This window comes from Phytophthora infestans, genomic scaffold (assembly GCF_000142945.1).
Source record: "Phytophthora infestans T30-4 supercont1.11 genomic scaffold, whole genome shotgun sequence".
In the NCBI taxonomy this organism is placed as follows: domain Eukaryota; phylum Oomycota; class Peronosporomycetes; order Peronosporales; family Peronosporaceae; genus Phytophthora; species Phytophthora infestans.
This window is the reverse complement of record NW_003303748.1, coordinates 720,064-732,318: the sequence shown is the minus strand read 5'-3', so window position 1 is coordinate 732,318 and position 12,255 is coordinate 720,064. Positions and strand designations below refer to the sequence as shown.

Genomic DNA, 12,255 nt, shown 5'->3' with positions numbered 1-12,255 from the left:
CCTGAAGCTTAGTGCAGCGAAGTCAAGTCTCTTTCAGCGCTCTGTGAAGTGGTGCGGGAAGATAATTGACGGTGAAGGTGTACGACACGACCCGGAACGCATCGCTGCACTACGTGAGATGCCACTGCCCACCACCGCCGGAGAATTGCAACAATTTCTCTGTGCCTGTAACTGGATGAGAGATAGTCTGATTAACTATGCGGGCCATGTTAGAACTCTCCAGAAGCGGCTCGATGAAACTCTGAAAGGTGGAAAACGGACAAAACGAGCTGCAGCCCGGCTACCAGTGACCCTCAACGATGCGGAAAAAGCTGCTTTTGATCAAGTAAAGGACTGTTTAGCCTCTGCGGCTAAGTTGGCTCACCCCAGTGCCGATGGTCAGCTTTCAGTGTTCACTGACGCCTCGGACACGGCCTGGAGCGTGATTGTGACCGACGTGCATGATTGGGAGACCCGAAAACCTGTTAACGAACAGCGTCACCAACTCTTACACTGTCTGAGTGGGACTTTCTCGGGATCGCAAGCAAATAGGAGTGTGATCGAAAAAGAAGCATTTGCAATTGTGGCAGCTTGTGACAAGTTGCCGTACCTGCTTCTCCGACCTGCGGGATTTCGATTATACTGCGACCACAAGAATCTGATTTACGTTTTCGCCCCTGATGCTACGGTAAAAAAAACATATTCGAGGGAAACTATTGCGGTGGGCTATGAAGCTCGGTGAGTTCAGATACGAAATCCATCACATTGCTGGCGAAGATAACGTTTGGGCTGACATGGTTTCAAGGTGGGCTCGAATGCCAACTACGACTCGTGTAAAGAGAGTGAGTACTCGCCGGCAGCAACAGAACGAGCGTTTAATACTTCGGCCACTTGATGATACCGGTTTCGTGTGGCCTACCTTAGAGGCTATTGAGAGTGCACAACGGCGGTTTGGGACGACTGCAGAACGTACTGACCTCAACGACGATGCCGATGGCATCTGGCACAAGGATGAGAGACTATGGATACCAGTCAACGCTACTGATCTGCGTCGACGCTTGTGCATCATCGCACACTGCGGCCCGCAGGGACACAGAGGTCGAGACGCAATGATGGCACATATCGGCCGACTCTTCCACGTACCGCAACTTCGTCAGTGTGTTGAGAGATTCTTGGCAAGCTGCCTCCTCTGCCATCACGTGAAGGGGGGGAAGGTAGTGCCGAGGCCCTGGAGTGAAACATACCGCTGCAATGAAAGAAACCAAGCGTTGCACTGGGATTTTCTGTATTTAGGGGAAGCTTATGGTGACATGCAGTATCTATTGGTACTAAAAGATGACGCTAGTCACTATTGTGAACTCGTGAAGTGTGAAACCCCTACAAGTACGATTGCTGCTGATGCAATCATGGATTGGCACAGTAGATTTGGGATCCCTCACGACTGGATCAGCGACCAAGGTACACACTTCAAGAACGAAGTGATCGAGGAGCTGTGTACCAGACTAAAGTGCAAGCAGATTTTTTCGCCTACTTACAGCCCATGGATCAACGGGTCAGTGGAACGAGTGAACAGAGATATTCTTCAAGTTTTACGAGCTCTCATCCTGGACTACAAGCTCAACCATAGAGACTGGCCAAGATTAATACCTATCGTGCAAGCTAGCCTAAATCATACTGCCGTGCCGTCACTGGCAGGCAAGACGCCTGGTGAATTGTTTACCGGCTTGGAGCCCCCTTCACCACTACAGGCGGTATACCTGGGACCAGAGGTGGATCCCAGTGTACAGTTAACTCGAACCTCAGCCGAGATCGAGTCGAGCCTGAATGAACTAAGAGTTAGTATTCGGGAGATGCACAAGGCAGTTGAAGACGCCCGTCTCAAGCAGACTTTACTGAACAAGAAAAAGGAGCGAGGTGATAACATCATCAACTTCAACGTAGGTGACTATGTACTGCGTTCTCGTGTGGACGAGAAAGGCCAGATCAAACTGCTCGTTACATGGATCGGCCCCTACGCAGTTACTGCAGCTCTACCCTACAATGTGTTCAAGGTGAAGCACCTTGTATCAGGCTCGGAACTTGAATTTTTTTAAATTAATATGCACGCCTCGAGGCTCAAGTTTTTCGCCGATAAGGATTTGGAGGTGACCGAAGAGCTTTTGGAGCACGTGGCCGCTCAGGGCATCATCCTTCGTGTGCGTGAGCTACGTCGACACCGCTGGAACGACCGGAGCCGGTCCTACGAAATCCTAGTTGGGTGGCATGGGCTAGAGACAATAGAGGACTCGTGGGAGCCTCTAGTATCACTGCACAAGGACGTGAGTACGTTAGTGCAAGGATATGTTGCTACAGCCAAAGACTCAAAGCTTGAGCGCCACCTTAAAGCACTAGAAGCGCCAAAAAAGCGGCGCTAAAGCTTTACGTGTATACATGTATACCCCTCAGTATAACGACTATACTTTCACTGAATTGAGGTTTATCCTTGGAATTGTGGTTGTTTTGGTCATTTTCTGTTGGATTTGCATGGCAAGGAAGACTTCAACTGCAATATGTTGAAGTTGGTCACATAAAGCAGACCGCGTGATTAGTCATATGACTAGTCACATGGTTATTCATGATGAAACAGCGTATTACCGAGCGGTAATTATTATGTAATAAAATGAGTACAAGCACAATTTGCCCGAGTGGTCAGGTTGGGCTTGAAAGGGGACTGTAGTGGGTGGCGGCTTGAAAGCCCAACCACGACCACACTATACAGTCGAGAGTGACGAGCAAGCTGGACAACCAGCATGTGGTTGCAGTCAGCCACCAGCGTGCCAGGTTGTTGCAGTTTACAACTGCAAGTTGCAGCTCGTCATCTCAAGCTGGTGAAGGTTCTAGTTAGGGAGTCCTTGCTAGAGGCTGGGCTATCACTGGGACGCTGGTGATAGCTATGTAGAGCTTTGGATTGCATGCATGTTTCGATCTCACTTTACATTTTACCAAGACACAAACAATACAATCGGCTATACTTTAAGGAAGTACCAGCTTCCTTCGACCGTCTTGTATTCACTACTGCGACCTACTACACCGTCCGAACGTGCATTTTCAAAAAGCGGAAATGTAGTCACCACGAGGCGCTGCTCGTTAGCCCCCGATATTATTCGCGATACTTTGTTTGTCAGCGAAAATTACGAAGAGAATGATGACAATGTTTCCAGGGAGCAAAGTGATAACAGTGACGAAGATGGCGGGTAACATTCCGGTATTGTTGTATGACCGAATGATGAAGTGAAATTTACGTCAGTCCCATCCGAACGAGCATTTTAAACTGCCAGCAACACAGTCACAGCAAAGCGATGTCAGGTTGATAGGAAATTAGTACGGTAACTTGATTTTTTATTTCGGAAACTACGTACAATCTTGTAGTACTGGTTTATTGGACTTGTTCACGTAGTCGCGAGACTGAGGAGCGTTAAAATATGCGCGTAGTACAAACAGTATTTGTGCCTGCGCCTCGTCTTGAGTCACAGTGTAATCAACAAGAACGCGGAGCTTTGCACGTCCTCAAGGTTTGTTTCAGCTTCTTTATGTCGTATCACGTCATACCAATTAGCGCGTAAGGATTGGCGTCTCGAGAGGGTTGGTTGTCCAGATTGTGAGTCTATTTAGGGATTGATGATCCATAAATTTAACCGCGTAAAGCACTTCACCTAAGTTCTCTTTGCTTCCACAAATATCTTTCGGCCAGCTTCGATGCCGTCACACACCAACAGAGCGACGTAAAATCAGGATCGACACCTATGTAACCACAGCGAGCATACCATCCAATCCATAAGTACCTGCTTCATATCGTAGCCAGTATTGTCCTTGCGCATCGTGCTCAAGCTGTCAATTACCATACCATTAGCCAGAACGTCTCCGGTACCCAGCACCGTGCCGCGACGTGTTCCATATTCAAGGGGCGCCAACGTTTGTAGCCACCATTGCAAGTACCCTTTGCTCCAAGATTTAAAGGCCCTGCCTGGCAACTTAATTGTCAAGATTCTCCAAAATGCATCCACTAGCGCACACCAAAACACCAGACTCCTCGCCGAAAGACACCACGTTGTTCATCGCCGTCACTGACAGCACAATTTCGTCGTGCACTGGAACGCTGCCACGCACCAGGCCCATGTTGCCCCCCAGCGTCACCACCGGCATGTTGCGCTCGCTACATTATTTGAGGATGGCGGATACCTGCTCTGTGGTGTTGGGCTTGGTTACTGGCTGCCTTGTAGTCATTAAAAAAAAACCGTGTACCAGTTAGGTCTTAGTGGCACTAAGACCTAACTGTTACACGGTTTTTTTTTTTGCCGACGGCACTAAGTTAGTGCCGTCGGCAGCAGTGAGCAAATGCAGGTCGACAATAGTACGTTAGCCAATCCGAATAAAGAATTCATTTTAGCCAATTAAAACACGTATCGTTATTCCATCGCTATCGCTTCGGGAAACCCCAGATAACGTTACGCAATTGTCGCGAAGATAACGGTGAAGGGATTCCCTTTATCGTGCATAGGCTGTGTTGTCGATATGCACAAAATAAGTCACAGTCGTTTAGGCTACCCATGTTGAGTACAAAGGGTACATACGTACCCGTAGCGCCCGCGAGACATCGCCAATGCATTCACAGTTGTAAAGAAAGTCATTCGTCCTTTACGCGATAGCTTTTGATTCAAAAGCTAAATGCCGCTTTACATTGTTCAAAAGTTTTGAACAATGAATAAAGCGGCATTTTGGCGATTATCGAAGTTTAATGAACTGACTTATCTGGGTCAGCTGTCCTAAATCAGGAGTGGTCATAATGATAATGATTTTCAGGCAAAAGTGCAACAGTCCTAAGCAAACATCGTTCATGTATTACGACCTGACCGGGTTTGTGTGACTAAACATGAACGCTAGGCTTCATGGCGTCTTAACAAATTAAAAAAGTATAGGAAGGCAGGCATATGCTTAATAACTATTCGTATTAAATGGTGTCTTTACTCTACACGTGTGAATAACAGGACAGTACTGTAGGAATACACCCTGGAGATGATGTGGAAAACCCTATCGTAACAATTTAGCAAAAACAAATCTGTGGCCAATTGCACGAGTAAGGAAAAACCAGCCACTGGGTGTAGAGACTCTGCAGCGAGAATTGGCTACAAGTGTAACTTTCAAGCTAAATGAAAACTTGCTTCGAAGTACTAGAAATGTAAATTCGGGCGGACCTAAGCATTAGCAATTATTTTATAACGACATATCATACGTTACGAGAGATCCACTTTCAAACTGCTTCATGCTAGTCGTTGTTCTTCTGAAGCTAGCATCTCGTAAAGTTGTCGTCTGGTGTCACTCGTGCCTTGTAAAATGCGTTCGACACGTCCTCTAAGGTACCTAACAGCTTTATCATTGGAGTTATCATGTCCGCTTGCGAGTGAATACTCATTGCTTTCCCGGTTGAGTTATCCCAACGAAAAATGACGGAGCCACACATTACGAGCCTCTTACCCAGCAGTTTTGAAGCAAGGGGTGACCACGCGCCACCTTTAGTGCCACCGACACCATCTCTGTTTAGGTGAGGGAATGCGAGGCGGAGCGTGTTGGATGTGATGGTCATGCTGGTGGTTGTACCAGCAATCAATGTATCGGACGTTGGCGTCTTCATGCCCTTTACCTCCATGTGGACATCTTCAAAGTACGTGGCGGACAATCTCCAGTTCTTGAGCCACTCGTCAGCTTCAAATGACGAGCTGTCCTCGGCACCCGGCGCCATGAACTCATGGATGAACTTGAATGCCGACTTGTACAGCTTTTCAGGAGAGGACACGTAGTAATTGAGCTGACGGAAATAGTCGGATGCCAGAGCCCAACTTGTCGGCGCTGTTGGCTGTCGAGTTTCGCTGTAGGTCTTGTTCTCGAGTTGTTTTATTTCCGACTTGAGTTTGTCGATCGCATCTTCAATATCCGTTTCGACTTGTACTTGTCTTTGTCGGTATCGTGCCTGGTTGATACGACAACGCTCTCGATGGCGGATCTTCTTTTTCAAAGCATCCGCGACGATGGCGTGCTGCAACTCCGGAGTGAGAAAACTGTTGGCTCCTTTAATGTTTTCGCTGATGCTGTTCACGGTCTTCAGATCGGATAAAAGGCAAGAAATTCGCTTTCTTCTTGACGATGAGCCACTCTGCCCGATCAGCTCTGCAATGGAGGGTGACAGAACGGCACCCATGGACGCATCGGTGGTCTTCATACGGTTTTCGACAGTGTACTTCTAGTAAGGTTGTTGACAGTGTGCGTGACGGGATGTGTGGCGTCTGGAGCGTTGACGATACGAGTTTGCAGCGATGAGGCTGTTGCCTCTGACGTCGTCAACGTTTGCAGATGGATTGTCTCGGGTCTGCCAAGCGGAACGCTGCATGACAGTGCCGACCACGGCGTCGCTCAGGGCCGGGTTGTTAGGTGTGCTGAAAGCGGAATAACGTATATTGTATCACAAGGCTCAAGCCGTCAGTGGAGCTTGTTAAACGATCAGCGAAGTCCGTAGGAGATTGAAAAATGAGCTCAGTGTTACTGAGAGAAGTACTGTCGATTTGTTCGAAACAGACGGCGGAATCGTGCTTGTTCTGTGATGAAGCTCTAAACATTTGTATTGACATGCGACAAAGATGATTGGGGATTACGAACCGAAGTAAACATGTACTGTATACTACGTTTAAAGCGACACAGTGCACACAGCCTCAAACTCACTAACGAATAAGTCATTTTATCGCTAGAAACTCCTTAAGAACCGGTCAAGACCCCCCCCCCCCTTGTGTATCGTAGCTTTGGTATAATGGATCCCTCGTGTTAGACGCCAGGTCTTCGAGAGGTTCACACAATACATGTTGTCATCACGCGATCACTTGCTCAAATCAAAGACGCTTTGTCGCTGGGATGTTTGCCACAGTGACTAATCTTTGACGAGGTGCATTATCCAAAACATATTTATTTATAACATATTAGTAGTAACCGGATAAAACGGTCCTTTTACTAGTGTTTAAATATAGCTACGTGCAGAGTACTGGGACAACGGTAAATCCTCGCCTTGCTTTTCATACCGGTCCAATTTGAAAGCTGCTTTTAAATAAAACTATACAGCTTGAACGAGTTGACAGCCTAAAGTCGAGAGCCTCGTTATTGTTAGTTGAATGACACGTATCTATTCCTTCATGTACTGTACCCACGGGACTACATAATCGCATTGCGTTCCTTTTGCCTGTATACTTTAAAATTAGTATTTTTGAACAGGCGCACCACTTCTCGATTGTACTATTTCTTATGACCAGTGTTAGAATCACACAATAAGAGTGTGACTTCGTACTTAAGCGCATATTAGTGACACAGACACGGCACTCCGTCTTGTGTGGCGAATACTAGCGTCACAAAGCCACAAAAGGGCACACTATCAAAATAAATTACCCGATATATTTCAAAAATTTCAGCCCGTGCCGCGTGCTTGCGCATACCGAAATGTGCTGTGAATGCTGTGCTAATGGTCGTGTTGCACGACGGTACGCAAGACTTCGCTCAGTCAGATTTCTGCCGCAGTGAGAGGCGACGCGGGCGCTGCGGACGCGCGAGGAATGACGGATGAAGACGATGGAAACAAGCGTCCGAGATGCAAGTAGCACGGGGAGGGGACGTCCTCGTCACGACGTGATTTGCTTTGCATGGAGGCTGTGCCGCCGTGCTGAAGGTCTCGAACAAGCTATCCAGCGTTGGACATGTGACCAAGTGCCCGAGAGCCATGCAATGTGGGCATCACCCAGTCGTACAGCGCTGTCAAGACCACCGCAGAGTCGAAGTAAGAGCATGTTTATGGGCATGGCCGCGCAGCTCGTGCCTTGCCAACAGTACCAACAACGCGGTTCCAGGTCGGACACGGAGATTTGTAGCGGTTGCTGATGGACTCATGAAAGCAGATACATGGTGGAAAAGTGCTTACGCTATCCCATGCAGCACGGCATGCTGCATGGTCATGAAGAGAGTCGAAAAACGGGCGCGCGAGCTTGCGAACACGCATGCAAGACGAAAGCATTTATGGTTCTTAAAGGAGACGACGTGCCGGCCGCCTCAGTCCTAGTTATGCAGACATATTCGTGGCTACTTATAAGATGCAGCTTCACATAAGGTTGATTCAAGATCTCGTTTGAAAGGCACATACACGTTCTTGAACGCTAGTTGAACCTAGGCGAAAAGCGACTTCATCAGAAAACTGCACTCTCGTTCTCCATAAGGGCATGCTGCACGTATTGGCCCTGTGTGCCACAAGTCACACAAAAACCACAAAGTCACAAAATGCGACATCGCCACACCAAAACCACAAAATGCCACAACGCGACCACGTAAATCACAAAGCACCACAATGCCGCAGTAAATCGCCACAAAAGTCACACATTTGTCAACAAGCCACAATAGTCACAAGTAGTCACCGTGCAAACAAACACAACGAGCAACATTAGACGGTCAGACACGTGAAAGATAGATGAAGCGCTCTTACATGGCCAAAAACGTCGTGAATCATGAAATTGAAAAGCTTGTATCTGGCGTCGTTAGTGTTGTGAGTCGCGTCGATCATCAAAACCTCGGGAAAAGCTTCGAAAAAGCGCCGCATTTGATGAGTCTGGAAAGTAATTACTTGAGCCAACTTGTCATCATCCACGTAGATGGTAGCCGTGTTTCCTTTTCGCAAGCAGAAGTCTCTAAGGCTGGACTCTAACCTTGCTTCAACAGTAGTAGATCCTCGGCGTTGCTCCTTAAGCTTCTGCACCATGTTGTGCACGTCGCGTAGGGTTACCTGCTTGCCTGCCAGATGAAACAGATTAGTTCAGCAATATTATAGCAATAAAAAACAGCAAATGATAGTACTAGTACCTGAGCGACGCCGCAAAAATGCAAGTATCAACTTCTTTTTTGCTCCAGCAGCTTGTAGCTCGTCGACAAAATCAAGCATCTCTTCATCATCTATACGTCGATTGGCAGAGTGCTTGTTATACTTGTCTGGTCCGAGGCCGTGGTTGTGCGTCGTGTTCTGCTGGGTTATCTTCACTTGAAAACCATGATCTCCTGACCACACCACTGTAACCGAGATCTGAGCCTCGCACCCCGTCGACTTGACAAAGTAGTTGGAGCGCTTGCCAGTAGACCGACTGGGCCGACTCCAGCCATGCGTGCAACAAAGTCGCCGGTAGTATTTGTCGAACGAATCAGGAATTCTTGTCGTCTCTGTCAGCTTGCCTCGCTTCGCTAATTCAGCATTCCTAGATGCAGCACTTGTAGAGGTACGCTTACGGAACACTTGGTGGGTCTGCTCTTGGTACTGCTCCAACGCCGAAAAAAATGCACCCCACGTTGTGTAACAGCGCTGCTCTAACGGGGGAGCACACGCAGACGTATTCCACGATTCCGGGACGTGTATCTCCGGAGAGCGTGCCTCGGCAGGCTCACTCTCGCCGTCCGATCCCGAGCCAGTCGACGCGACGCTCGCCGTTTTGTCGAATTTGGTCCTGTTTCGAAATGAACGGCGGGAAATCGTCGGGGGCGGGTGAAAGGGGGAGAGGGGGTGACACGGAGGAGGGGGGAGCTGGAAGGAAGGGGTGTTTTTCTATTTTCCTGTTTGTCGGAAATTTTGTTTCTCGGGACTTTATTTTAAATTACCGGACTCGAAGTGGATCCCATGTGTGACTTTATCCACTTCCAATTTTTTTTTTTATAATGACATTCGGGGAGTTTATTAAAGTAAACGAGCACAGCATCTGGATATGATCGACGATCGGTTTTGCTAAGCAACACTGGTACGGCGGAGACATGTAGCCATCACAATTTGTAATTCTAATTTACTAGCATAGACGTGTAACAGCGTGTGTCTTCGATATTCGTTTCCGGTGGTTATCGAACAACAGCGGTATATCAAAGATAATATCTTTGATATATATACTTCGTTCTGTAGTACTTCGGTACACCGATTTCACAGTAGCTATCTTTATTTCGATTATCAACAGTCTGAGAAAGCTATAGTGCTTAAAATTATGCATGTAATACTGTAGCGCACTGACTGACAATTAGGATGAAGTTCAATTAGATGTATTGTGCGTTCTGCTCGAAATTGCGCAATAATATTATTGACTTGCCTTGAGTTAATGTGTACTTAAGTACGATCTACAACAACTCAGGGCCGTTTCAAAATGATAGGAAATTTGTAAGCAAGGGACTCAGTGAACGCATATTTGTTTTTCAATACCAAATCTTAAAGAAAACGACGCTACAGATTTTGGGCTCGCCACCCACACAGGGAGCAACGCTGGTCTCGGGCGCAGGCTGAGCACCTACCCTCATATAGCAACGGGAATGCTTCAACAAACGTTTTTCCCATCTCCTTTAGAAACCCACCCAGTTTGTCAAATACAACGTGTTATCTATTGCCAGGCTATACTTAAAAAAAATGATATGCTCGCGTTTAAGTACGGGTACGTTTTTTAATTAACACAAGACACGAAAAAAGGGAAGAAACTTCCACATGTATGCACAAACTACCTCCCCTTGTCCAAATCTACAACACGTGACACATAAGTTAAACATCAGAGTAAATGCGTACAGTAAAACCTGTCCTATGATACCTTGAAAGGCTGATATCCTGGTATATCTGATATGGAATTGACCCACCGACTTGGTAGTTATCTATTATTATGGGACAAATCTGATAGTGCTGAAACGCGTAATGTGATATGCTTTTTCCCAAAACAAATCTTAAATTTGTATGCATTTTTGTTTACTTAAGAGCGTGTAGTGGCAGCAAAAAGGCACATAATCGAATTCTGAGTCAGTGCTTCCTCAGTTTCTAATCGGAGTTTCTCTCGTGCACGCGATTGAAGCAGTGGTAGGTCCCTCTCCAACTTGTTTTCTAAATATAGGTGGTCCGTTAACATTAGAAGTACTCCTCGGACTGCATCAACACCTTGTTTTGCAGTCATAGCGTAGCTCTCTTCTTCTACAGCATCATTATATTTAGTGGGCATGCTTTCCGTAGCAGTTTCCAGGAATGCAATATCAGTTGTGTTGCTCCAGAGTTCCGCTGCTGAAAACGACTGCATTTTCGTGTTCTCCCCCGCAGCGTTGCAAACGAAGTCTGCAATGTCCTTTGGGTTACGGACCGTAGCCGTGCCATACATTCGAGCAACTCACTTTCCAAGATGCTGTCAACTTTTTTTTGGGAACAGCAGGATGATGAGCGGCCGCGTATTACCCCTGGGTGCTTGAAACAATTCCGTACAAGCTCGCCGTCGATATGTCTCCAGCAAGCCTTCACCCATTTCATAGCTACCAGCTGGTCGATTGCATATATATTGCTGTCATTACCGGCTTCTTCGAGATCCAATGCGTGCTGGGGCTGTCGGTAACGATAACGCCGCTTCGGTTATGCAATACTTCCTGCTTCTGGAGGTTGCTGTTTGGAAGTTGTATTTGGCGGCAAAAAGTGATTTTTCACATATTGCAATTCCAACCCAACAGTAATGTGCGCAGACGCATTTTTCATGAGAAGGCCAACGTGGCGTTTGAAAATCTTCATCTTTATGTCAAATTCGTATAGCCACTCGCGGAAAAGAAGCGCTGTCATCCACATTTTCTTGTTGTTTCTGTACGTGAAGCCGAGCTCAGCGCCGGTCTTCTTCTTGAAGCATCTTGGCTTACTAGCGTGCCCAATAAAAAAATCCTCTCATGTCCGATACATCTGCGTTGCAGGCAATCGCAACCATTATTCGTATCTTACCCTTCTTGATACCTTCAATTTGAGTGCTTGCAATCGTTCGATCTGAACACAAATTGTAAAATAGGCCCGTTTCGTCGAAATAGTAGATATCCGCTAGCGCATAATCCTTCTCGGTAGCACGAATGCTCACGTTGAATTGGGAGTGACGCCATATCCACCGAACCACTTTCACCAAACGACGTAAAGCTTTTAGAACCATGCCGGCTTTGGAAGGAATCAAGCCATCCATTCGAAAAATGATAGTTTGTCCGACTCATTAACAGACTGTTGCTTGAGCAGCCGGGCCCCCTTTGTCTTCACTATATTGTCATCTATCATAACGTGCCGTGCTTGACAGTGGAAGACCCAATTAGCAAGTACGTCATCCAGCTCTGGAAATGCAAGTGGTCGCGACCGACGTGCTTACAAATCTTGTTTATGAACGGTTTAATATCGACGTGTTTGCGATAGTATTGCCGAAATAGTCC

At 46.9% G+C, this 12,255-nt stretch overlaps 1 protein-coding gene across 1 annotated transcript; it reads right to left on the bottom strand.

Annotated features, from left to right (window-relative positions):
- Positions 1-5,302: 5,302 nt before the first annotated feature.
- PITG_07437 (uncharacterized protein) lies at positions 5,303-6,232 on the bottom strand (the record flags this gene model as incomplete). Its single annotated transcript, XM_002904418.1, has 2 exons — positions 5,303-5,367; positions 5,491-6,232. 2 exons carry the CDS (start codon positions 6,230-6,232, stop codon positions 5,303-5,305), a joined length of 807 nt encoding a protein of 268 aa, XP_002904464.1.
- Between the last annotated feature and the right edge of the window lie 6,023 nt (positions 6,233-12,255).